This window comes from Colius striatus, chromosome Z, assembly GCF_028858725.1.
Source record: "Colius striatus isolate bColStr4 chromosome Z, bColStr4.1.hap1, whole genome shotgun sequence".
Lineage (NCBI taxonomy): Eukaryota > Metazoa > Chordata > Aves > Coliiformes > Coliidae > Colius > Colius striatus.
Genome location: NC_084790.1, coordinates 51,424,294 through 51,449,716, shown reverse-complemented (window position 1 = coordinate 51,449,716; position 25,423 = coordinate 51,424,294). Strand labels below are relative to the sequence as shown.

The window sequence follows — 25,423 nt, the reverse complement described above, 5'->3', positions numbered from 1 at the left end:
CTGAGCCCGCCCTCCGCCTGCAAGGATTTGTATTCAGGGTTCGCAGTCGGGATTTCTACAGGGTCGCTCGGGGGGTGGCGCTCCGCCCTGGGTTTGCCCAGGGTGGGAGTTGCCGGGCGCTGCCTCTCGGAGCGCGCGGTGCCGGGCCCGGCGGGCAGACAGCGCCCCCAGCCCGAGCTGCTCTTGCGGCAGCGCCTCAGGCGGGCTCCACCCAACGAGGCCGGACAGCGGCGGCGCGCACGCACGGGCAGCGCGTGCGCAGGAGCGCTGGCGCGCGGCGGCGGGTTGTGCGCGTGCGCGGGGCCGGGGCGGCGGGGCCGTGTGGAAGGAGGCGGTTGCACCGTGACGGGAAGGGCGGCGCGCCGCGGCGGCGCCCGTTTCCTCTGTCGCGTCTCGGCGCCCGAGGAGGCCGGGGCCGGGCTCGCCCGTGGCCGGGGCGGCGGTGGGGTGATGATGGCGTACTTCGTGGAGAGCTTCTGGGTAGGGAAGCGCCGCGGGCCGGCTCCCGTGCGTGGAACGGGCAGGGCAAGGCACGGCACGGCGCGGCACGGTGCAGCCGGGGTCCCCTCTCCGGGAACAGCCTCGGCTCTTAGGCCACCCCCGCGGTGGGTCGGGGCCTTGAGGCGGGGAGGGGGGATGGTGGACACCGTCGTTCATCTCGGCCGGGATGGGCCGTGGGGAAAGCGAGGTATCAGCGAGGGGACCACCGACCCATGCCCCTTCGCAGGGCTCCGCGGGGGAGAGCCGAGGGGCAGAGGGACTGCGGGCCGCCGCTGGGGGCGGGGGGCCGTGGGAGCGGCGGAGGCGGGCGGCAGACCCTGTGCGCGGGGGTCTCACTCTCGCAGGCACCGGGGTGCGCGGATGCGGCTTGGGCGGCTGTCCACTCTCTCCCGAACAATGCAGTTGTGCGGGGGAATGGCACCGACTCTAGCAGCTTTAACAGTTGTATCACGCAAACCCGAAACAGCGCCTCGGAGCTCCGCGCTTTTGTACCCATAACTTGTCTCTGTCTGCGTGTCGGAAGGTAGAGCCTGCACGGCAGTCAGCTTAAGGAACAACAGGCTCTCCAGCCCAATTTAGAAACAAACACAATTTTTCATACATTTCTGCGCAAATATATACGAGTTTTAAGTAGGTGGATATATACGGAGGGGGGAAGAAAAGGAGTTAAGTATGGATTTGGATTAGTATTGAGCCTCTCAGGAAACGAAACTTGCTCCCGCTGTGACCGTAGCGGGTCCGAAACACAGAAATAAGTGTTCTTGTGGGGATCGAGTTGTTTACACTGTTGTTGCTTGTTTGCATGTTTAATTTTTAGTGTGCCTCTGTACCAACTAATACGGGAAACATAAAAACAGTTATTTGCCAAGACTGAACCCAAAAAAAAAGGAGAAGTCACCTTTTAGATGTCTGCTTTTTGTGTGTAAACAACAGGTATCCCTAATATTTAGGGAAAACTAATTCCACGAATACAATATACTCGGCTTGAATGTAAAACATAGCTGAAGCCAGGTTTCAAGCTGTGCTTTATCTGCAGCATACTGTTTAATTTGACTCTCTTAAGTTTTGCTTTCAACAGAATGTTAAACAAGATATTAGATTTGCTCTCTTGGCATACAGATCTACTTAAGCCTCGATGTCAGAGATTAGCATTTAACTGACATGTGCAAAACTTTTATCTTTCATAACAGTAAGAGTTAAATTAATCTAAAAATTCTCATTTTCATCAGAAACTTACTATATCCTCCCAAGATTAAAGTTAAAATGAAGGGTTTTTATTTAACTGTCTTAACTGAAATCAAACACTTTTCTATTTAACTATGTTATGGACTGTGAAATGTTCATGTTACAGCTTGTTTTATCCATTGTATTGTACTAGTAAGACAGTTTTGTTAAATAAGTGAAAGCGCCAGGCTATTGCTGTTCTTTTTCAGTGCCTGCGTCTTCAGAAATGCCACCAACATATGTAAAGTAGTAGGTATCTGCCCAAACTTCCAATCCTCTCTCTCTCTGCTATGCAGAGCCTCTGCCTTACAGCTCTGTTGGCAAAACTGCTAGTGTAGGTCATCAGTGAGTGCCTGGAGAAGTAGTTTTCTTCTTCTGCTGGTGTGAGTGTTTCTGCTAGCTGAAAAAAATCTTCCAATCCTCCCTCTCTCTGCTATGCAGAGCCTCTGCCTTACAGCTCTGTTGGCAAAACTGCTAGTGTAGGTCATCACTGAGTGCCTGGAGAAGTAGTTTTCTTCTTCTACTGGTGTGTTTCTACTAGCTGAAAAAAATGACACAGAGGAGAACAACAAGTGTACTTTTCTTGTTTGTCTCGCAGTGACAGCAAAGACATTAGACAGGGTCTTAAACTTCAAAACCTAAGAAACCTCTGTAAAACCATGAACAGGGTTTTATATTGTGGAAAAAAATACATAGGAGCTGTTCCTTCTTTGCTGTTGTGGGTAAATATTTTTAAAGGTTAACTGCAGTGTGTAAATGTGATGGATTTTTAAAATCAGAAAATTCTGAATTTCTCAGAACCTTGCTTAAATTGTAGACTTGTGCATTTTGAATCTTTAGGCTTCTCATTTTTATTAACTTTTGAGAACAGGTTATTGTTCAGAGCTGTTACTGCACTGCTTTGGGAGACTAAGTATACTATCTATATACACTTCAAAGTGCAGCAGGATGGAAATGAGATGATTGCTGTTAAAATGCACTTAGTGCATAGTGACCAAAAATAATGGAAAGAAATACATAAGGAGAAAGAAAGGTGTATGTGTAGAACTTTGGAATAATTGTTTTCTATTTCCTGCTTTTGCCTTATCCTTCTAGGTAACAGTAGGGAAAATCTTTTTGTCACCAGTGGAATGGGATAATTATGCTTTCTAAAGCACTAGTGTGAAAATTAATCCAAAGCATAATTAATATTTGCTTATTTGTTGTACACACTGTCATCAGTTTGCAGCTGAAATTGTTCATTGGAAGTGGAAGTCTGGATCTTGAGCTGTAGGGTTCTCTCCCCCAGTTTGGTAGTTTGCTGTAGCTGATAGGAAAAGACATAAAAAACTTGAGGGCTTTTAATTGGTTTCTCCAGAAAAGAGAAGTGGTATGTGTGCGAATGCATATCAATTTTTAACTCACTATTTAGGCTGTTGTCTTCTAAGAATTTCCTAAAAGTTCTTCAGTTAAACAGTACAGGTCTTAGCTTCTTTATGGTAATCGTCTTGAGGCTTATCATGAGGCTTTCAACTTGTACTTCTTTTGAAAGTGTTTGAATAGTTGCAATTAAAAAAAAAATGGTTGGAGGATGTAAGAAAAATGGACCTTTTATCGGCCTGTCTTCTGTTGACTGCTTGTAAGAGGTCATTGAGAGATAAACAAGACTATTTTCAAGGTATGTGAATTTGAAGTGCAGAGACTTGTGCTGTCACTTGGAAAATTTTACTGTCACTGGGAGAACGTAGGGGTCTGCTAACAAGAGCAAGGCACTGTAGAGCACCAGTTTTCAACGTCAGTAGGATACAGTTACTTTATTGTGGCATCGGAAATTATGAACTAGTAGTACAGGCTATAAATGGCTTTGATTCTTATGACTGAGTTTTAGGCATTTATGTCACATAGCCAAACATTCCCAACATCCTAATTAGGATGTTGTCATAAAACACTGGGTGCTTGCAGCTATGTATGCACTACATCAAAACAATGATGTCATTTAAAGGGATCACTTCCATAAGTTATTTCCATTACACATAGATACATTTTGTCTCTTTTACAGAATCACAGAATCTTAAGGGTTGGAAGGGACCTTGAAAGGTCATTCAGTCCATTGACTACATTCTTACTAGTAGAGTAGTACAGTAGAGTAAAAAGCATTTGTTATCACTGACAGTTTTCTTAACACCGCTTAGGAAGTGTTGACCCTTGTATGTAAACTGACAGGTGCAGGTGATACTGCTATTAATTGTAAGGCTATTAAACTATGTCAGGTCTACAAAAATTAGCCATTTCTAAGCCAGTCAGTATTTGTTTATTGTTTTGAATTAATTTGATTAAACTGTTGGAAGTTTCATGTATTGTTGAAACCAGTTGCTGTATAATGATTCTGGAAGCTCTGGGGTATAAAAATGTGTGTTTCAGTTGGCTTTGACAAATTCTTTTTATTTTATCTTTATAACTGCTTGTGTTCCCTGTAGCTTTTGGAATGGCCATGAGGAGGAGTCCTTTCCTGTCAAGAGCTTCTGTAACAAGTAGGGGCTGACAGTATCCGGGGTTAATAATCTCAGCTGTGTGAAGAGGCTTGCTGTAGTAAACGTAAGATGTATTGTCTTACGCACTTATGCGATATGAGTAATATTGAGACTTGTCATGCTTCCATCTGGAGTTCCATTCATGTGTTTACGCAGTGCTAATTTTCTGCTTGGCATACACTTGGATGCTGAGTTTCAGGAGAGCTGTTGTGCAATATTTGCTTAGTCTCCTCCCTCTGTGTGTGTGCATCCAGCATGAGTTGGAGTTCAAAAAATAATTGTAATTATCTAGATATGGAGGAAAATATCGGCACTTCCTCATGCACATAGAGCTGCTCTGGAGCCAATCTTTTTTTAATTTATTGAAACTTGAAGAAGAAAATTGAAATTGCTGGATTGCAATTCACATTCAGACTTCTCAAAACTTTTGAGAACTGGAAATGAAATGTTGTCCACATAAAACCAAAGGTGACTGCTTTTTTTCCATGTTTCAGTGTTCTCAGTTTTCTGTAGCTCTTTCACTCAGATATTCAAGTTTACTGAGAGCTAGCTTTCAAAAATGTAGTACCATAATATTAATCACAGGAAAGTGTTTATGTGTACAAGTCCCATTAAATTAAGTAATTGCCTAGGTGGAAAGGATGAAACACATCTAATTTTTTTGAAACTACAACAGGGAGTAAGAGATTAAAGAAAACTACATCAGTGTTTTTCAGAGCATCTAAAATGAGTTTACATGTCCTTGGAGTTAGGAGAATTTCTATTGCTTTATTTCTTTAAAGTGTTACTCCTTCATGAGTGAATAAAAACAGGTTGTTAGTACAAGTGGACAAACCATAATGAATAGTGTATGTCTTTCTAAGTTTGTATGTGAAGAAAAAGTTGGATTTAGTTAATATTTCAATATTTCATTTTACAATTGCATGACTGAACATCCAGTCTCTGTTGTTCTGTTGCACTAAAATTTGTGCTTTAATTGGGTGCAAGTCTGGAATACAGTGTCTTTTTACCAAAGATACTTCAATGTCGTTATGATTTATCTGTATTAGTATTTGTGCATGCATAATCTCTTGAGGGGTGTGGGTCTTCCATATTCGTATCTGACAGGGGAGCAGTAGCAGTAATTAGGTGTAAAACTAGCTGTAGGATAACTTCTCTGGACCTGACCAAAATGAGAGGCAAAGGAAGCTTTGTAGTCTCACCCCTAAAACTGAAGTGATTCTGTTTGCCACATTCATTTTTCTCTAGGCTTTTCTTATTTAGCATTTATCTAACACGGTGGGGGATGTTGGTCATATTTGATATATCGTGTTTGCCAAAGGCAGTTGTCAGGTTTAACTGGGATTTGGAAACTTAATTTGGAGAATCTCAGGTTTCATTTTATGATGATTAGGGACATAAACATTTTATGGTTAAAAAGAAATCATGTAATTAAGTTGGAGTACAACTTCCAAATGTTGCAGTTTGAATATTTGTCTGCCTGTTTCCTAGAGAATAAGTTGTGGGTCGGGTAGGTTATGGATTAGGCAGGTTATGACTTTAACAGTTTGCAATCAAAAGTACAGTTTTTTCAGTCTGTTCCATTCCTTCTTTGTAATGTGGTGATGTGGTCATGTTTAAAGGGTTGAGGGGAACGATTGTGTGTGCTTGTCCACTGCTAATGTATGTTCTAAAAGCAAAGTTTGAAATGGTAGTAATTCTGTTATTATCAAACGGTTCTTTACTTGCTGAACTTGGCAAAAGTCAAACTTGGAATGAAGCTTCTGAAGTCTGACCAAAATCAAAATGTGTTTAAGAATTGTGAGTGCCTTTTATTGCCTCATATACTTAATTTTACTGTGAAAACAGTATTTGCTGTTGTCCTTTTCTTACTTCTCACACTAGCTAAACAGTAGTACCTATCTGACTAGTCTAGGAACTTAAGAATCACCTTAATAGTTGAGAAACACTTGTTTATACTATGTGAAAGGACAGTACTGCAATAGAGAATATAATTTTTTTACCCTAGTAAGCTTTAATGTTGAACAGTTTTAATTCAAAGTAGACAGTTTTACAGTTTGCACTCATACAATTTGATTTGAGACCTAGGAAGTAAGTACTACTGCAGATTGTCCAGAAATTTCTGTCTACCTTACCAAACGTAGCAAATGCAGAATCATCTTTATACACAACACACAAGCATTCTTTAAATTTTTTTAAGTCTGTCAAGTAGCTCAGTAAAACAAAGTTCCTGTAATCTGCTTCCTGTTATGCACAAGTCATGGAAATGCTGAAATCTTGCTTTACATTTGCTGACAAGGTTACTTTCATTTCCATGAGAAGATGGTTATAGCTAGCTCTTGATGAGGGGATGTGGAAGGATTGACTGCCCTGGCTTTCAGTGGCAATTTATTTTGTATGCAAATATAGTCAGTAGTGCCTCATTGTAGGCTTTTTTAAGTGGAGTATTTACTTGTATTTGAAATCTTGTTTCCTTCAATGGCTTTCATTTGGAGGATATCTATACTGTGTACACAGAAGAGCTGTCTTACAGCAGAGTAAAATTGGAAACTTCAACAAGAACACCAGCTGATGCAGAAAGTTTTGTTAGCTCTGGGGAAGAAGAAGACTGCTGGTGAACTTCAAAGTAATTAAACAGAGCCCATACAGAGAGGAGACAGCTTATTATATTTTGCATTATCATATGGTTTTACATTTGTTTTCTGTTGAGTGATGATGGAGTCATCCTCAACAGATGGTGTTTAACCTGCAAAATGACATTTAGAATAATCTTTCAAACTGATCTGCAAGTCTGTTGCAAAGGGCCTGGTGCTATATGTGGAAATAGAAGTTCCTCTTTCTCCAAGATGTAACTTCTAGAAGAATCTGCATCCCATTTCACTGACTGTCTGTCATAGCACTGGATGGTAATTGCTTCTGAATGCGAGTGTAAGGTCACATCAATTCCCTCTATGTGCCACATTTACTTATTTTTAAGTAGGCTGGTATTGGGCTCCCAGCCATTACTGTTGCTACCAGGAAGGAACAGGTAAAAACACTGAAGAAAAATTGTCTAGACACACATATTTCCATGTACAGAATTGTATGTGAGGAGAGGCAGTGTGGAGAAAAGCAACAAAAACACAAATAAACAGTGTTGATGATACATGTGCATGCAAATACATACTTGGTTTCTGTAAATGGAACTACTTTTCCTCTTAGCCACAACAAACCCCTGATGTTCATGAAGAAGAACATCATTTCTGAATGGAGACATTGTGGATAGTCTATAGATTTTGCTAAGCAGAAAAATGTCTGCTCTCAGCACTGCAAAACCATACTTATTTTTTAGTACATATTGGTACATGTGTCTCTAAACATAAGGGGCAGATATCATCATCTATAGAATTGTCATCAGATTAAGCATCAGAACTCTTGATTGTGCAAGTTATTAAATAATTTTGAAGTCTAAATGTTTGTACTTACAGGTAAAGCCTGATGTTGGCAAAACAGATGACACTTTGTATGTTTACAAGGGAAGTTGCATCTTTTAGTTGTGCATGGCTTAGTGCATGGCTCCACATAGACCTTCAAATCTGGAAACCTGCTTTGGACTTACTGCTTAGTTTAAACTGTAATGTATTTATCACATAGCCTCTGTGCCACCAAGAACTATTGCTAGTTTATAAAAGATCAGGAGAGCTTTTTTAATTTCCTAGTTCCTAGTTTTAATTCTCCTGATTTCAGGAGACTCTTTTTTTAATTGAGGAAAGTATCTGTTCAGTTTCCCTGTTGTACTTTCTGTTATTCAATGAGAAGTCAGTAAAAAAAAACAGGACTGATTAGAAAACTTCATTTAAATTAAAAAATGAGTTCCTTTGCAGTAACCTTCAGTTGCAGATAGGGGACAAGTTGATGCTTGGTATTGATTGTTGTGGCTCATTCCATTCTCTAAACATTTGCAAAGTCACATTTCTGATAGATTATCAGCCATCAGGAAGGCTGCAGCCAAAGGCTAGGTCATGGCTATGCTACCCTTCCTGTCTTTCTACAGTAGCAGGAAATTTATGGAGTTCCAGTATAGAAAAGTCTCCATTAAAAATCCCATTATGAAAAGTTCAGAAGCAGTCTGTGTTGAGCAGGTCCTAATTACAGAGCTATTGTGGTGGTTTTGTAATGCAATGGCATCCAGAGTTTATAAATACAGAAAGTTAATAAGCTACTTATTTGTGCACCAGTCGTCAAAATTATTGTGGCTTCAGACTACAAGGGAAAAAGTTTAGAAAGGAGTGAAGGAGAAGTGAAAATCTCTATGGTGTTCTTATAATTTTTTTATTTTCAAAAACTTATAAAAGCCTTGCTCTGTATTTACATGTATTCAGTTTAGTTCTGCTTGTACTTTTTACCAAACTCTCTGTAATTGCCTTTATGATAAACCAATCTGCATTTTGATGACCTTTATCAGGTTACAAGTCACTGGGCTCTTACAGATGTTTTTTCTTTATGTTTGTTTGGGTTTGTTTTCTGTGATGCATGGAAGAAGTAAAGCAATTAATCCTGGCTAGTAATGAATCAAATTGCCTTCCATTGTCTGTTATTTGTAAATTTACGTGTCTGTATGTGGCGTCATTTAAGGCAACTTGCTGTATTATTGACTGATCTATTTGCTAGTGCAGCTAACACTTCACAGAAGTGAAGTGAAGTTCTTCCATCAACCCATGGCTGCTTCCACTTTCCTAAGGTAGCAGATCCCTGCCTGCTTTCTCCTCTTTGCTCTCACCACTTCTGCTGAGCAATTTGACTGTGTCTGTCCTCATAGTGATCTGGTTTTATTTGTCAGCTCTATTTTTCAGCTGCATCATTTCCCTGGTCAGATTTGCCCTATGACTGCATAAATGATTTTTTCCAGAACAGAAAAGATAGGAGTGTTTGGAGGGACATTTGACCAAATCCTCAGGTTCCTGTCATTGGAGATGTAGAGCTGCCATTGTGACATGTCCAGAATTCTAAGAAGGATGTGAGGGTCTTTGGATGTGTCCAGAGGCAGGCAAGAAAGCTGGTGAAAGGGCTGGAAGGCATGTCCCAAGGAGTGGCTAAGGACTTTGTGCTTGCCTAGCTTGGAGGAGAGGAGACTGAGGGGTGACCTCATTGCCCTCTGCAGCTTCTTGAGTGGAAGAATTGGAGATGGAGGTGCTTATCTGTGCTCCCTGGGACAGGACACGTGGGAATGGTTCAAAGCTACATCAAGGAGGTTTACACTGGATGTTGGGAAGCATTTCTTTACCATAAGAGTGGTCAAACACCCAAACAGGCATCCTGCAGAGGTGACCAATACCCCGAGCCTGTTAGTGTTTAAAAGGCACTTGTACAAATACCCTTAGCAACCTGCTTCAGTTTCTGATCAGCCTTGAAGTAGTCAGGCAGTTGGACTAGATGATCCCTGCAGATCCATTCCAACTGAAACTTTTTGTTCTGTCCTTCTTTCCCTTCCACTTTTAGCATGCATGCAATTTTCCTGAGGACATATTTCTGCATCTCTTGTAGTAGCAGCTTTATGGAGCTGAAAGCTTTTGGAAAGGGACAGGGGGACAGATAGTTTGAAGGGAAAACTTTTATAGTAGCAGTGCTATAATGCTGTGTCTTGCCTCGCCTTCCTTTCATTTCTGTTGTTGCTTTCTGCTATCTGGAAGAAGCTCACTGTGGTGCCTGACATGATAAGAATGCTGCATCTGTTAATGAATGTTTAGGGCAGTGTCTCAGTTTTAATGATAAGATATGCCTTGCTCACTTTTATAGACAAAGGGAGAATACTTGTGAGAAGGGAAAAAAATAGCGTGGAAGAGGGAGGTAACCAAATTTAGGAAAAAACAGAGGAAGATGTATGAAGTGTGAAGAACTGGAGAAACATGATATCCAGTGATCGCAAAGTGTGAACAGGAAAAAATGTAAATATGTGACAGAAATGAAGAGAGAGTACAGCATTGAGAATTGTAATATGGGAAGTGAAAGAATACAAGACCTATAGAAATCTAGAAGAGAAATGGCTTTGAATGTCACCTAGAAATATGTAATAGAAGAGTTGTCATCAGCTGGATGGTAGTAGTAGCTGCTAAGGTGATGTTTGTTTTAGACGTAGGAGGATTGAAAGGAACTAACAGCAACCGGTAAAAAGCTGAAACATTAGACATAATTGACTTCATAGAACTTCAGTTATTAGAATTCATAGATTCTGTACTTTGTTCTGTATTTGCTTTAGCATGTTGCATTTCATATTTCTGCTTTCTTTTTATTAATCTTTAGGGGGAAAGGAACAATGGGTTTGATGTCCTCTATCACAACATGAAACACGGACATTTGTCAACAAAAGACTTAGCAGACTTTATAAGAGAAAGGTAAATATTCATCCCTTGTAATCCTGGCTCTTTAGTATGCCGTTTGTGGTTTTATTTAAGTTTATCATTATGTTTAGCAGTAATGTGCAAAATATATAAAAATCAATGAGCATTTTAAAGTATCTCTTAAATCCTACAAGAATATCTAGTTTTGTTCCATTCACTTAGAACCGAATAATGACTCTTAATCATCAGTTAATAACAAGCTTCTGATTTTTCAGGTTTGAATTAAAAAGTGAGACTAAAAAGATGGAAGTGTCATATTAGGTGTCCAGCAGTTAATTTAAATTAATCCTAGTTTTTCATCATGTTTGGAAGCAAAGCAGTATTTTTTTAAAGTAGCAAAAATTATCAATCTTGCAAAGTTTTGGATGATAGATATAGAATTAGGGTATTGGCAGCTACTAGTATGGGCTTAGAAAAAGTGGTACTTTTAGATTAAGAAGTTTATAAACTAGATGTGTTAAAGACAAGGGAGACAAGAAAATAATAAGCAGCAAATAACACAGGGCCTTCTGTATGGGATGGAAGGGGCTGAATTGACATCTGAATATGTGGCAACTTCAAAAACAGATAACCTAGTGCTGAAAGAAGACTGCTGGTGCTATGTTGAGCATAAGGATTTCCACTTGTGTCAAAATGAATTGTATATCTGATGCAGAATTTTTTCTTAATTTGGTTACTGACACCAGATGACACATGGAAAAAACTTCGAGGAGACTGATTGAGGATCTGTTTCAGTGAGACTTTGTTGCAGTAACAACTGTCCAAAACAAAAAAAGCACCCTTTTGTTTTTTGGATTTTTTTTTTGTCAAAATTTCAATTTTGACTTCAAATAAAGAATGTTAATAAAGAATTTCTTTTAAATTTCCTCAAAATGTAACCGTGACAAATCTGGCAGGCACTCAGTTGCACTGACATTTGCATAATTTGACTGAATTGTGGAAAATGACCAAAAAAAAAAAATCTTTCCACTTATTAGAAGCAAGTGAGTTCCAGTGTTCATGTGTGCTGGTCAGTCTCCTGTTGGAAGGACTGAAAAACACAAGGAATTTTGAGTTTCAAGAATCGCCTATTCCAGAGAACACATTAAAAAGCCAGATAGGGTTTCAGTGAAATCCTGCATTGGACTAAAAAGAGCAATATCACACTGTTCAAATTTAGTGTGAATTGCTTCACAGTTGACTGTTAGAAGTGTTTGCTTTGTGTTATGCTTGTGAATGTCTGGATCTTTGCTTTGAAAACTGTTTTAATTTTTGGGATCACTCAGTTTTTAATTCCAGTAAGTCACGAACCTAAGCTGTACATCATATGGACATGTTTAATTTTACTAGTTTTACATCTGTTGCATTTTGATTTACCTCCATATTTAGATCCAAAGCTCTCTTACTCTGCTTCATATCTCCTTTTTGTTGTATTCTTTAGGCATGCTTTGTTTTATACTGATCCTAAGGTGAAAGGTCTTACCTAAATGGGTAAAAATAACTTGATGCTCTATCTTGCCGGGATTATGTTCTTTATTATAGTGACATAAATAAAACTTGACAATTCATTCTACACAAAATTCCTCGTAAAAAAAATATAGCATTCTGAGGGGTTTTTTTACTCTTTAAAAAAACTACTTCCATATTAAATTTTAAATGAGGTGTGCCTTTGCAGTTAGTAAAATATTTGGATCTTTCACCACATATTAGAAAATATTCAGGTGAAGCTTCTGCTAATTCTAGCGATTTGTCAAGAAGGAGACAGGAGGTTTTTTTTTTTTTCCTCCGGTTAAACATGTTTAAATAACATTTAGGACAAAAGATTCATGAGCATATAGTAATACATGAGTATCCAGAGAGGCACTTTATACTCAATGAGGGATCAAGAAATTGTGTTCTTTTGTGTTCTTCAGCATGGATCAGGATGTGCCAAAGAGAATGCAGTCACCTTAACAACATTTTTTGTAAAATATATGAGTAATTTTAGTTTTCATTAGCATACTGAGATTGAATGGAACCTAAGTGATACATTTCAGTTTATTTGACAAAGCTTCAGTATAGTTCTGTAAGAGCAACTTGACCTGGGACTGGAAGACATCTGTCAGTGATGCAGGCTGGCAGCAGTAAGTTCACTCCTTTCTGGTGACCTCCTCCCATCAGCATATTAAACCTGGTATCTAATCTGTTCCATTATTTTCTCAGCCGTGCTTTAATGATGGATGTTAGTATGGCAGGCTGCCATTGAAAAGGCAGTTGAATGCTAAATAAGTAGTTTGTTTCAAGTGAGAGGTGCATCACTAATAAATCTTAGTCTAAACTAGCAGTAGTTCTTTCATAGAGTTTGTAGTTTCTAAGAAATAGATGGGCTTTAAATACTTACCCTCACTTTAATAAAAATATTTTTGAGTGTCCATATCTAGGCAGTGAAGCCCTTCACTACCATTATGTAGTTACTGTGGGATATCAGTTCATTTCCCAGGAAATGATTCTGTAGCACAACTTTATTCACATGGATCAAATTCTTGATCCAAAAAGAAATTGGGTTGGCCAATACTTTAACAATATTTTACAACAGTCTAATTGTCTTAACTGTGTTGCATTTTGAGTCTTTGTTTATTGCAAAGAAATAAAGAAATGTTGCACACAATTATCTGTCCCCATCCTCCTTCCACAGGGTGTAGTCTAAGTACTGTTTTACAGTACTGTTTTCCACTAGAAATATTTAAGTGGATGTTCCTATGCGACCTGATCTAGGTGAACCTGCTTCTGCAGGGGGTTGAACTAGATGATCTCTGGAGGTCCCTTCCAACCCCTACCATTCTATGATTCTATGAACCGCATTTCTTAGGAGTGTCCTAGAATCTAGTGGGTTTATGCCCTGACTTGTAATGTACCAGATTTTCTGAACTGTTACCTGTGAAAACTAAATTACAGATATTTGAATATTCTTTACATCTGTCATTCTGATAGTTTTTAATATGTTGGAACTCTTTTTTTTTTTTTTTTTTTTTTTTTTTTTCAGAAGTGGAGAAGTAGGGTAGTGAAAACTACTGGATAGGTAGAGGAGACAGATCTGAGTTGGTGGTACTTTCAACAAGATGACATGCTTAATATTTTTGTGTACTTTTTGACAGTAGTCACCTGGTCAGTTAAGATTGCTGGAATCTTCAGACTAGCCAGAGAATTTGAGGTTTTTTATGGAATGATCTCAGGAATAAAAGATGGTTGAGTGGCTTTGGACATATGGACAACTTTGGGCACAAAGACACATGTCTGTATGAAGCTATTCTCTGTTATTTGTGTTGTGTAGCCTAATCAGGGAACAGACTATTGTTCTTTTTTTCTCCAGCCTTAGAAATAGTAATAAGAAAGAAAAAATTGTACAGGATGTGGAAATTTTTTATTACAGTCAGCTTAAGGATGATTTTAAGATTTTTCTTTCAAAATCTCTGTAAGAACGTTCTGAAACTTCAAACCTGTTTCATAGAATCATGGAATGGTAGGGGTTGAAAGGAATCTTTGGAGACCTAATCCAATACCCTTGCTGAAGCAGATTCACCTAGATCAGTTCCCACAGGAACACATCCAGGCAGGTTTTGAAAACCTCCAGAGAAGGAGACTCCACACCCTCCCTGGGCAGCCTGTGTCAGGGCTTCCTCACCTGAACAGTAAAATAGGTTTTTTATGTTAAAATCAAACTTTTTGTATTCCAGCTTCATTTCATTACCCCTTGTCCTGTCACTAGATACAATAGAAAAAAGTGATTCCCCAACCTGCTGACTCCCACTATTTAAATATTTGTAAATATTAATGAGATCTCCCCACAGTCTCCTTCTTTAGACTAAACAGCCCCAGTTCCTGCAGCCTTTCCTCCTAAAGAAGCTGTTCCATTCCCCTTATCATCTCGATGGGCCTGCACAGGACTCTCTCCAGAAGTTTCCTGTCCCTCTTGAGCTGAGGACCCCAGAGCTGGACACAGGACTCCAGGTGAAGCCTCACCAGGGCAGAGCAGAGAAGATGCAGAACCTCCCTTGACCTGCTGGACACACTCTTCTTGACGCATCCCAGGATGCCATTGGCCTTCTTGTCCTTGAGGGCACATTGCTGGTTCATGATCAGTTTATTATCAATCAGGACTCCCAGGTTTCTCTTTGCAGAGCTGCTTTCCAGCAGTTCAACCTCCAGGGTTGTTCCTCCCCAGGTGCAGGACTCTGCACTTGCCCTTGTTGCACCTCATGAGGTTCCTCTCTGCCCAACTCTCAAGCCAGTTGAGATCCCACTGAATGGCAGCACAGCCTTCTGGGGATCAGCAAGTCCTCCCTGTTAAAAATTACACTTTAAATCTCTTTTAGAAAAAACTGTGAAGTTATCAACCACAAAAAAGTCAACTAATCTCATAGATATGTACACATATGTACGTATTTTTTTATAAGAAAAGTTTCCAATTTTGGAATTCTTGCTTATTTCACTACAAGAAGCACTATGCACAGATGCCTAGAAGAGGCACTATTGTTTTGGTTTTGTTGTTGTTTTTTTAAATTACCATGATGAGCCATACATTTTTATTAAGTATCCACAGTTTTTATCAAAGCTTCCTCAATTTCATAGTGCAGTGCCTTTTACATTTTTTTATCTTTAAAAAAAAAAAAATCACAGTATTTCTGTGCAAAATCCATGCCTCCTTTTTTTGGAGCAATTTACAGAATAGTTACCTGAGCAATCTCTAAAAAACTGCAGTTCCACAAGTTACCATGCAGTAACAACACACACCAGTTAGAAACACTAACATTTGAAAAATGCAGTTAGTGACCAGTTGTGGTAGTCTATCTACATTTGTCCCACCAACTGACTTTCAGAAGCTCTCTGATATACAGTTAACACACTATGAATATGTCAGTAAATTAAATTTCACTGATTTGAACTTCTGGAGAGAGTCCAGCAAAGTGCCAGAAAGAGGATCAGGAGACTGGAACTCTTACAAGGCAAGGCTGACAGACCTGGGGCTATTTAGCCTGGAGAAGTGAAGACTGAGAGGCTACATTATCAGTGCTCATAAATACAAAAGATGGGTGTCAAGAAGACAGGAGCAGTCTTTTCTCTGTAGTGCCCAGTGACAGGACAAGGGGTAACAGGCACAAACTGAAATACAGGAAGCTCCACTTGAACATGAGGAAAAACTTCTTTCTTCTGTGGGTGAGGCACAGACTGCCCAGGGAGGGTGTGAAACCTTCTCTGGAGGCTTTCAAAACCCACCTCAACGCATTCCTGTGTGACCTGACCTAGGTGAACCTGCTTTAGCAGGTGCTTGGACTAGATGGTCTCTATTGGCCCCTTTACAACTGCCACCATTCTGTGATTCTTTGCTTGGGATCTGTTAAACATTTAAAAGTTAAAAGGTAATATATATGCATTGCCAGTTTCTTCTGATTCAGGAGATTGTTCTTATGATGCTTACAGGCAAGTTGTGCAGAAAAAAACTTGAATGGCTGCTGGAGAAAAGCCAATGCAATAACTGTTCAGTTCCTAGCTGAACACAGTGGTTTATTTAGGTGTTAAATATACACAAGTACGAGACAGTTCACCTACAATATTTCCCCAGTATTAAAAGAAAAAAAATCTGAGGGCAGCTCAACTTTCTCACATTTTAACTTCTCCAGAAACAAAATTTCTGCGTGCTTTACTAAGAACCAAGCTATCTATTTTTCAGCACAGAAATAACCTGCACTGATAAAGATCTACCAACATTGATTAGACTGCCTGTTATTGTCATGGTTTAGGCCCATCAGGGAACAAAGACCATGATTAGCTTCAAGTACCAAAGAGGCTGAGAATAGCCAAAGGGCAGGGAAAGCTTAATTGCCACTTAAGGTTCAGGACAAAACAGACCAGGCCACTAGGTTTGGGGAAGAAAACAGAAAATGATTTAATGCAACATCAACTAAAACATACCCCCAAAACCCAAAACATAACCAAAATAAAACAACACAGAGTAGTACAACAGTGAAGAGTCTGACCAGCCCTTTAAGAACACCTTCTTGCCACACCTCCCCTCTTCCCGGGCTCAGAGCCTTGATCCCGATGTTTTTACCTCCTCACCCACTGAACGGCTGTTGGTGAGGGTTTCAGTCAGTCTGTTCCCAATAGCTTCTGCCGTTTGTGTCTCTCCTCAGGACAGGAGGGCTCCGCACCCGTCCTCCGTGAAAGTCCATGGGGTACCTCACACATACGGCAGCCCTGTACGGGCTGCTGGGACACGCATTTATCCCAAAGGCTGCAGCTCCTCTCTGCCTCTCGTGTGGGGCTGCTCTGTGGCGCGCAGGCTCTCCAACACGGCCTGGGCCATGGCCGCCTCCTCACACAGTCTCTCACCCATCTGGGCTCACTCACACGGAGCTGCTGGTGGCTCTCAGTCCTGCCATGGCCCTGCATGGGTTGCAGGGGTACAGCCTGCGTTCTCGCCACAGCTTGCAGAGGGGTCTCTGGTCTATTGCTTCTCCTTTCTTCCTCCTTCTCTGGCTGTGGGGTCCACGTGGTCACCTCCATCTTGTATCACTCAAACACCACCTGCCAGCACTTCAAATTCCTGTCCCTAAATAGTGAAGGCAGAGGCGCCAGATTGGCCCAGCCGGGCCGGAGGTGGGTGTAAACCCAGGAGCCAGGGGGAGAGTCAACAAACTCTTCACTGGGTCTTCACTGCAACCTGCTCCCCCTGTTACCAAGCAAAACCTGCTCCTTACTAAACCAGAGTAGTCATAAAATTCACTCTTTCAGATGACATTTCTGAACCACAGATACACTGTCTCTCAGTTCTTTTAATGCTTGACCATTAACAAATAATCAAAAGCAAAACTGAAAGAAGTGAAACACTACTGTTGAAAATTGAACTGGTATTGACAAGTAACAGAGCCAAGGAGGAATCTTCTGCTCCTTCTAGAATATCCAGTTGGAATAGCAGATACAATACAAAAATGTTATATTATTATATATAAACACATTTCAAACTTTTTTGGTTTTTTGATGGAACAACTTATCCTCAAAGTTATTAATAAACATATGAAGGAAAATATGGTTACCAGGGGAAGTCCTGTTTGACCAACCTGACAGCCTTCTACGAGGGTATAACTGGATAGCTAGATGAAGGGAGAGCAGTGAATGTCATCTACCTTGACTTCAGCAAGGCTTTTGACACTGTCTTCCATAACATCCTCATCAGAAACCTCAGGCAGTGAGGTATGCAAAGAACAGGTGTCAAGAAGATGGGGCGGAGACAGTCTTTTTTTGATAGTGCCCAGTGACAGGAAAAGGGACAGTGGGTACAAGCTGGAAGTTTGGAAGTTGTCAAGTCTCCTTCCTTGGAGGTCTTCAAGACCCACCTGGATGCATTCTTGTATGACTTCATCTAAGTGGACCTGCTTCTGCGGGAGAGTTGGACTAGATGATCTCTAAAAGACCCCTTCCAACCCATACCATTCTGTGATTCCACTTGAACAGGAGGAAAAGCTTATTTACTGTGAGGGTGAGGGAACGCTGGCACAGGCTGCCCAGAGAGAGTGTGGACTCCCCTTCTCTGGAAGTTTTCAAAACCCGCCTGGATGCATTCCTGTGTGGCCTGATCGAGGTGAACCTGCTTTAGCAGGACTAGATGATCTCTAGAGGCCACTTCCAGCCTGTACCATTCTGTGATTCTGAAGCTGCGTTATTGCATTTTACAGTTTAATCTCCTTCTTGAAACTGATTGTTCAACTGACTGGATAGATATTTTGTGATTTCAGTACGTTTACATATATGCCGCTCTGTTTTGGGTGTTTACTGCTACTTTTCGTATTTTCACATGAAAAATTTTTTGCTTGGAAAATGTTGCTGTAAAGAAGAAATGAAACCTTCTGCTTCAGCAATAAGTGCTTATAATCATGGTGTAACTGAAGAGAGGAATAACTTCTTAATTTCCCTGGTTTTTTTTCTCTTTTGCCCCTAAATAAACATACTATTCAGCAAGAAGGAAATGGCTACAGGCTTTTCCGTTTTCAAGAAATGGCAATTACAGTATTTACTCAAATCCAGGATGCTTCTAAATTGAAGTTGACCCTACATGTTGAATATTGATTTAGTGTGTAAAAATTAAAATAGTGTATATCTTTACCCTAGAAATAGGAGGGTGAGGAAGATTGATAGGGGGAGGATTTGCAGGGAGCAACTGCTGTGAAAACATTTTGTGTGATGGCTATTCCATGCCAATTGTACCAGCAGAGGCTCTAAGGAGGAAATCTGTTTTGAGACTTGGATTTAAAATCTCCAAAAGGCAAGTAAAATTGTGGCTTTGCAGGAAAAGGTAGTGAAACTTTATGTAGGGAAGAGGTTTTGCAAAATAAATCAGAATGTGTTGAGACAACCTTCTTTAAAAATCTCTAAACAGTATCAATGAATATAAACGCTTTTCATTGCACATTATTTTACTGTTTTTCAAACTAAATATAACTATGCAAAGAACTACAGCAAACAAACAAAAAAACCCTAGAAAAAGACTAAACAAGACCCCATTAAATAAAATGTGATTGCTCATTAAGCATTCAGGGTTTTTTATTTTAATGTTTTTAATACACATATCTTTGATTTATTGTGTATTAAATCTATGGTGCTTAAACGGTGCTAGGCAGGTGATTGTTATGTTGCTTTGTTCTGACTTGCTATACAGTGTTGAAGGCAGGGGGGAACAACAGAGAATATAGGAAGGAAGGAAACAGCCTTTTCAACTCTTGAGTTCCTAAGTTCTACTTGTTTCTGTTCCCTTCAACTTTCTGTCACAGGATTCTTATTTTTTTTAAATGTAATTCTGTTATTTTGCATGCAGTTTTTGCAAGGTCGTTAAAACAGAGTAATTTTCAGCTAAAGCAAAAGCTCTGTTTGCACCTTTAGAATGCGTATTCATCTGACCGACTTTTTGATTATACCGTTGATGGCTTTCTTTCACAGGGCTACAATAGAGGAGGCATATTCAAGGTCAATGACAAAACTAGCCAAATCAGCAAGTAATTACACACAACTTGGGTAAGTACATAAGAGAGAAATTGCATAGATGGTGAGTGAAGTTTGATTCTAAATATTTTATGGATTATGTTGAAGGTAGCATTAGTTTTTTCATATTCAAAAATTATTGTTAGTTCTTCAGTAACCATGCAAAGTATCATGCAGCTATGACAAGAACAAAGACAGTACAGTTCATTACTCACAGTTTAAAAAAAAAAAAAAAAAGCCCAAACATGGAGAGACTGTCTGTTTATCTGTGTTTAAGGTCTAGTTCTTCTGAGACATAATAAAGAACATGACTTTATATTCTGTACTCTCAAACCTATGGTAATTCTTCTGGAAAGAGAACGTGTGGTCTTCAAATGTGACAGTAAATTTATTTCTATTATTTCTGCTATCTAGTGTGTTATCTGTGTCTCAAGTGATGTTAAGAATACAATTTTTCAATAGATATATTTCATAATTTAATGGAAAATTTGTACAAGGGATATCCTTTAAAAACTGGAGTGATTCATGGATATTTTTTCATTAGAAAGATTATGCCTGCAAGAACTTGGACTTCTTAGATAAGGCTAGATATTTCTAGAAATCACAGTTAGAAATGTGGGAAATTTTCATCAGTGGATAATATGAGACCAGTAGTTGCTGCTCTTTAAAAGTTCATGTTAGATCAAACATCAGTGCTTTGAAGGGTATATATAGTATAGATATTTTAGCAGCATTAACCAGGAAACTGAGGTAAGAATGTATCTTTATCTGAAGAAGTCAATTCAGTATGGAAATATGAATCTGAGGAATGACTTCTTGTCTCCCTTCCTGTACCATAGGGTTAATCTGTGAATCGGTTACTGGCAGACCATTTTGCCAATATTTTTTCCTGTATCTCATGCTGTAATGATGTAAGACAACTAGAAACCTAAGTAGTCAAGTGTCTTGGTTTAGGCCCATTAGAAACAAAGGAGCATGGTCAGCTGTAAGTACTGAGGGCATTTGGAACTCCCTAAGGACAGGAAGGGCTCAATTGCCACTTATGGTCCTGGGCAAAACAGACAAGGCAAAACAGACAAATTTTCTTCTTGGGGAAGAAAACAGAAATTAATTTAATTGACCACTCACCAAAAACATAGCAATCAGAAACCAGAGAGTGATACAATGATGAAAAGCACAATGAACCCTTTAAGACCACTTTCCCCCCACCCTTCTGTCTTCCTGGGCTAAAAGTCCTGATCCTAGTGTCTTTGCCTCCTCCCACATTGAATGGGTCAGTGAGTCAGGGAATGGGGGTTTCAGTCAGTCTTTTCATGATGGCACCTGCTGCTTGTCTCTTCTCAGGGCAGGTGGGCTCCTCACTGAGTCTTCCCTGCTCAAGCACAGGGTCCCTCACAGGCCGGGCAGCCCTGCACGGGCTGTTCCGACGTGTGTTCATCCCAGAAGCTGCAGCTCCTCTCCGCCTCTTGTGTGGGTCTGCTCTGCAGCCTGCAGGCTTTCCAGCACGGCCTGCGCCACAGCCACCTCCTCACACAGTCTCCTACCCATCCGGACTCACTCACACAGAGCTGCTGGTGGCTCTCAGTCCTGCCATTGCCCTCTGTAGGTTGCAGGGGCACAGCTGCGTTCTTGCTACAGGTTGCAGAGGGGTCTCTGGTCTGTCACTCCTCCTTCCTTCCTCCTTCTCTGGGGGCTGCATGGTCATCTCCCTCTTGTACCACTCCTTCATCTCCTCTTCTGGCTCAGATTTCCCTTTTTAAATAGTGATGGTAGAGGCACCAGATTGGCTCGGTAGAGCTTGAGGTGGGTCCACCTCAGAGCTATTTCAAAAGTTGCTTACTGGGACAGACCTGTAGCCTCCTCCCCCTGTTACAAAAACTCTCCTCACAAACACATGACACCAAGCAGTTTCTGACTTCTTTATGTAGTATATGAATAACAATACTTCTACACATTAAATTATTTTGAGCTGCTCTTGCATCACTTTTAGGTATTTCAGTTGGCATTACTGTGGTAACAGCAAAGGAGATTAAGTGAGCTTTATTGTGTTATAGTCCTTAGAGTCAATACAAGTAAAGCATGGAAAAAATAGTAGATAGCATTCCAAGGATATTTTAAACATATTTTGAAGTAGTTAAAGCAGTTCTTGATGTTTTTGTTTGTATCAGTTTTAGGAACAGAAGTGAACTTCTATAAATATATCCTTTATATTTTAGCACTATTAAAAAATCATAGCCAGCTAAAAAGGAAGAAATCCAGTTGAACATTAAATATTATTTTCCCCAATCTAGAACATTTGCACCAGTTTGGGATGTTTTCAAAACCTCAACAGAAAAACTAGCAAGTTGTCACTTGGATCTTGTTCGGAGATTACAGGAGCTAATAAAAGAAGTTCACAAGTATGGAGATGAACAAATCAAAGCTTATAAAAAGGTATTTTTTAATCTTTTTTTCTTATGCTTGTCCAATGACTCGTCAATATTAAAATTAAACTGGTTTGATTTTCCCAACCATGTGATATTTTGCAGACTAAAGACGACGTTTCAGGAACATTGGAAGCAGTGCAAAATATTCAAAGTATCACTCAGGCCTTACAGAAATCAAAGGAAAACTACAACACAAAGTGTGTCGAACAAGAACGTTTGAAAAAGGAAGGTGCAACACAGAGAGAAGTTGATAAGGTAGTTCTGTGATATATTAGCTTTAACTCATTGTGTTGTCAATCAGTTCACCTTGTATCAGTAAGTGAAAAGCTGAGAAGCCGCTGAAAGTAGTTAAAAGGAGTAGTTGTGGCTGTTTCATAATGTTCATGATATTCTGAATACCAAGTTATGTTTTGCTTACACTGATTTCCTTATCTCTTCTAACTTGCACTGAAGTTCTTTATTTTGTAAATACCTGCGTCATGTGGTAATTTTGTGTAGTGCCTTTTACAGAAATTGTGTATAATTGCTTCAGCATTTGTTATATTTTTAGATCAATTTCCTTAGCTAAATATGCAAAGCACTCAATGCCTTTGTTGTTCTAATGAGGAGTAGGAGTTTTTGCATTGTCCTGTGAATGAGACAAAACAGCTAATTGCACAAGTAGTTGAAGTCTGTTCCATTGAGAAGATTAACTTTCGGGGCTAATTTCAAAGGTTCCAATTTTATGGTCCAAAACCCCAATGGATGACTATCTTGATGTTGTGTTTAGTACTCTCCGTGTAATATGGAGATCCACCTGTATTTTGTTTCGTCTTTGAAGAATATTCAACTTCCAGATAGATAATTTTGGTTTATTAGCAGCAAGTATGAGGGATAGGAGTGTGTCAATACATTATAAAACCAAAAATAATTATTATCAACAACACTGAATTGCATATATCTGGCTGTCATAATGTCATGTATTAACTTAACTTTCAAATATCTCTGAATCTTAAAATTTCATTGATGTAAAAAGTACTTTTAATTTTTTTCATTTTTAACAGACAACTGCGCCATCTTGGGTTTTTTTGCAATTGACCCTTTCAAAATTGCACAGATTTGTTTGCTATATATTCTAGCCCCACTTTCTTGCTGTTTTTCTGTTGCAGACCTACGTATTTGAAAAGAGCTAGTTAGTTAATTTAAGCAATACAAATTTTATTTCAGAATACATATTTTATAAATTTGTCATTGTTGATAAAAAGAAGGGATTTAAACGAGATACTTACTTTGATACTTTTTTAGATGTCTGTATCTTGAAATAGAAATCTCTATTGCCATGAATCTGTTTGGTGGTGAAATTCTGTTATGTCGTTCTGCTGTTTTGATACATCCCTGTATATTTTTTATAGATCACATTAGGATTTCTTTTAACTGTGACTTTAAAAACTTTGAATCAGATTGTTTGTGTGACATCTGACACTTTTTGTACTGATCTACAGGCAGCTGCTAAATCAAAAAAAGCTACAGATACCTATAAACTGTATGTGGAGAAATATGCTGCATTTAAATCTGATTTTGAACAGAAGATGACAGAAACTGCACAGGTAAGTGTTATATTAAGTGAGTTACCTTTAAAATAAATTAAAATATTCTATTTCATCCCTAAAGACATCTGAAATCAAGGCTTTTGAAAAATTGGTTCAAGGCAGAATTATCTCCCTTAGAAACTGGTATGAACACTAATGCCAGAAGTAGTGTGTTTGAAGGGCAAACACTGACCATGTATGCTGTGATGGTACTGTCCTTGAACAACACAGTTCAGCACCAACACTCTAGAAAGAATTCTTGAAGGAATTTTTAGAAAGAAAGCAAAATGAACATGTGGAAATGTTGTAGATCATGTGCAAAATCCTGTGAATTGCTGAACACTGAAACCACAGTCACAGGAGTTTTAATATTGGGATCCATCATGTTTTTTTCATTTTCATTCTGGTAAAATGCTTTAGTTAGAAGTTTTTAAAATGTCTTCGCAGAGTTTCCCTGAAGTTGTGAAAAGCTCTTATATCTGTTCATGTTTCTGGATTAAAAAAATTAAAGTCTTTTCCTCTGTATTCCAGAGGATATTAAGCTCTCTATATCATAGAATCATAGAATCATAGAATGGTAGGGGTTGGAAGGGACCTTTAGAGATCATCTAGTCCAACCCCCCTGCAGAAACAGGTTCACCTAAATCAGGTCACATAGGAACATGTCCAGGTGGATCCTGAAGACCTCCAAGGAAGGAGACTCCACAACCCCTCTGGGCAGCCTGTGCCAGGGCTCCCTCACTCTCACAGTGAAATAGTTTTTTCTTACGTTTAAGTGGAACTTTTTGTGTTCCAGCTTCATCCCATTACCCCTTGTCCTGTTACTAGCTACTGTAGAAAAGAGGGATGTCGCAACCTCCTGACACCCACCTTTTAGATATTTGTAAATGTTAATAAGATCTCCCCTCAATCTCCTCTTCTCCAGACTAAACAGCCGCAGTTCCCAGAGTCTTTCCTCATATGAAAGATGTTCCATACCCTTATCATCTTGGTGGCCCTGTGCTCAACTCTCTCCAGCACTTCCCTGTCCCTCTTGAGCTGAGGAGCCCAGAACTGGACACAGGACTCCAGATGAGGCCTCACCAGGGCAGAGTAGAGGAGGAGAAGAACCTCCCTTGACCTGCTGACCATACTCTTCTTGATGCATTCCAGGATGCCATTGGCCTTCTTGGCCACAAGAGCACATTGCTGACTCATATTTAGTTTATTATCAGTCAGGATTTACAGGTCTCTCTCTGCAGATCTACTCTTCAGCAGTTTGACCCCCAGCCTGTACTGGTGCATGGGGTTGTTCCTTCCCAGATACAGTACTCTGCACTTGCCCTTGTTGAACCTCATGAGGTTCCTCTCTGCCCAGCTCTCAGGCCGGTCAAGATCCCGCTGAATAGCAGCACAGCCTTCTGGGGAATCAGTCAGTCCTCCCAGTTTGGTGTCATCAGGGAACTTGCTGAGGGTACACTCTGTCCCTTCATCCAGGTCGTTGATGAAGATGTTGAACAAGACTGGCCCCAGAACCCATCCCTGTGGAACTCCACTGGCCACAGGCCTCCAACTCGACTCTGTGGCATTGATCACCACCCTGTGGGCTCTGTCATCATTGCGTATGCTGCATCTTGTTGCATTTTAAAGTCTGCTATCAAAAAATTTGAAAAAGACAGTTTTTCCACTGCCCCAGATTTCAAAAAGCAAACTTCCTGATTTCTGCTTTTAATAGGTACTTGAGGAGTGCTTGGCATATTTATTTGTGTCCTTTTTGGTTTGGTAAAGCTTTTACAAGATAGACATTTTCGTTTTGATTGAAAATTCTTTGCTTTTTTCATTAGTTT

The 25,423-nt window shown here is 39.8% G+C and overlaps 1 protein-coding gene across 9 annotated transcripts in view; it reads left to right on the top strand.

Annotated features, from left to right (window-relative positions):
- Positions 1 to 319: 319 nt before the first annotated feature.
- FCHO2 (FCH and mu domain containing endocytic adaptor 2) overlaps positions 320 to 25,423 on the top strand; it is an 84,083-nt gene continuing 58,979 nt past the window's right edge. For 6 of the 9 annotated variants that reach the window (XR_009820806.1, XM_062017408.1, XM_062017414.1 and 3 more), the window contains exons 1-6: positions 320 to 507; positions 10,515 to 10,606; positions 19,562 to 19,636; positions 21,895 to 22,036; positions 22,132 to 22,284; positions 23,511 to 23,615. Coding sequence is in view for 7 of the 9 variants with exons in the window: in XM_062017408.1 (XP_061873392.1) it covers positions 451 to 507; positions 10,515 to 10,606; positions 19,562 to 19,636; positions 21,895 to 22,036; positions 22,132 to 22,284; positions 23,511 to 23,615 (624 nt within the window). In the remaining 2 variants the exon portion in view is untranslated. Of the gene's footprint in view, positions 508 to 4,212; positions 4,300 to 10,514; positions 10,607 to 19,561; positions 19,637 to 21,894; positions 22,037 to 22,131; positions 22,285 to 23,510; positions 23,616 to 25,243; positions 25,312 to 25,423 lie in introns of those variants that run through there. The other 3 variants (XM_062017409.1, XM_062017411.1, XM_062017415.1) reach the window with 3 other exon arrangements.